The 2,052-nt window shown below is 28.4% G+C and overlaps 1 protein-coding gene across 1 annotated transcript; it reads left to right on the forward strand.

The window, feature by feature from the left end:
- Positions 1-37: 37 nt before the first annotated feature.
- On the forward strand, positions 38-883 carry LOC125851737 (uncharacterized). The gene is made up of 2 exons (XM_049531487.1): positions 38-558; positions 637-883. The coding sequence occupies exons 1-2, from the start codon at positions 38-40 to the stop codon at positions 845-847; spliced, it is 732 nt and encodes a 243-aa protein (XP_049387444.1). The 3' UTR covers positions 848-883.
- Positions 884-2,052: the final 1,169 nt, after the last annotated feature.

Here is a 2,052-nt window from a genome sequence, read left to right on the forward strand (position 1 = left end):
ACTAATAAAACTTGATGTGCAGCATGTTAATGTGATAATGTATTATCTTCGCAAGTTTTGCAAGTATGGTCCTGATAATAGTGCAAGAGTTACTACTACTGACTCTTTTTTCATCAGTTGGGTTGTTCAAATTTATGATGCGTGGAAGGCCAATGGCAAAGATGAAAGTCTGATTAGTATACATCATGAGGTTGCACAATATATAAGAGGTGATAGGATTCTTGCTAATATTCCATGGGTGGATGTTGATCATGTATGCATTCCAGTCAATAGTAGTGCTGCATTCCACTGGTTTCTGGTTGTTTTTTCCATCAGAAAAAGGTGTTTATATATTTATGATTCTTTAAATGGTTATGGGGTTAAACATACCAATGCAGTAACAAGTTTGGTTCAAAAAATATCTAAAATGATACCTTTGTTCCTAGTTGCTACTGATTATTATGCTTTAAGGAAAGACATTGACTGGAATACAGATGTGCATTATGCTGGAAGGCCAGTTGGTGATCCGTTGGTATATGGTAATCGTGAAAACATCCCACAACAATGTGACAATTCAATGTAAGTATAATGTGGCTTTTTTTGTTGTTGATTACACTATATATAGTACTAATTATTCTGATTGGGTAATATTTTTAGGGATTGTGGTCTGTATACCTGTGCTTTTGCTGAATATGTGTGTCGTGGAGATAGGAACGTATCTATGTCGGGTTTAAATGCTGAAAATCTTCGATTGAGATTTGGAGCATTATTGTGGGAATATGGAAAGATGAAAATTGATACTGAATCTGTTAGTGAAGATGAAGCTTCTAACCAAGGTCGTCGGTCAAATCGGAGGGTCAAGGAGTAAAAAGTGTCATTTCTTAAAACAGAATTTCATGAATGTTTTATGCTTTTAATTTTTTTTTGTAATTTGGATAGTACTTTAGTTGCGTTTATGGTATTTAGTTCGTTGGATATTGTCTTTATTCTGTGATTTTGCATTTATTTGGTTATTTTTTTGATTAAATATTGTGTTAAATTTATAGTGTTAGTTTGGATTGTACATGTATGAGTTTGGTATAAATTTAGGTATATATTGGGTTTTATCATTATTGAAAAATTATATTAAATGCTTTTATATGATCGCTTGGATTTCTTTCAAAGTTGCAGGTTGGTATTCATACCAATGTGTTTACCCATTTTGGTAATTTTTTTCTTTTATATGTAAACCAATTTTTTTCTTTAGCATAGTTTTTTTTTTTTTTTTGGTTTCAGTGTTAACCAAGAGTGTAGTCATAAGCCATTTATTGAACTATCAAATTATTTTACCAAAAATTTAACCATTTAATGATTTTTAAAAAAACAGTCAAAGAAACACCAAAGTATTTTATCAATATGTTAACCATTTAATAAACTTAAAATAAAACAGTCAAAGATTACATTCCCTTAAACCAATTCTTAAAATTTATGATTTTACAGGTTATCATCAATAAATGTTGGAAATATTTTTCATATTATTATTTACACCAATTTACATACTTAAATTACACTAAAATATTTATTAGTTTTCCTTTATACCATCATTTATACCAAGCTATGTACCAATTATAACAAGAGTAAACCAATTTTACAGTAAGTGAGTGTTAATTACTGTAGCGTCCAAACTAATATACTAATATTTATTACTTTTCAATTTATTGTTTTAGGTTGGTAAATTGCAAACATTTGTTTTACTAACTACACAACTATTATGATCCTTTATTTTTACCATATATTTGTTCTTATTTACCATAATTTTACCAAGAATTTGGCTTATATTTTTTATCAATATTTCTGGATATGTGACAACACGTAATCCAAAAGAGTTTATGATATCTACTATATACAACCATTTATAACAACTATGTATTCAAAATTATGAATAAGATAACAAAAAGTAATCAACTTTGAAATAAGGTAATGCAATTAAGAAACAGTACATCTAATAAAAGTAAGGGCTTACTAAAAGTAATATAGTTCAACTGTATAACTGCAAAGTAAAAATAACAACAAAAATATCAGAAAGCTAATTTT

This window comes from Solanum stenotomum, unplaced genomic scaffold (assembly GCF_019186545.1).
Source record: "Solanum stenotomum isolate F172 unplaced genomic scaffold, ASM1918654v1 scaffold29310, whole genome shotgun sequence".
NCBI lineage: Eukaryota > Viridiplantae > Streptophyta > Magnoliopsida > Solanales > Solanaceae > Solanum > Solanum stenotomum.

Coding starts and splice junctions, on each gene's coding strand:
- LOC125851737 (XM_049531487.1), top strand. CDS start 38: ATGTATTATCTTCGCAAGTTTTGCAAGTATGGTCCTGATAATAGTGCA. Junction 559..636: donor CAACAATGTGACAATTCAAT/GTAAGTATAATG, acceptor TAATATTTTTAG/GGATTGTGGTCTGTATACCT.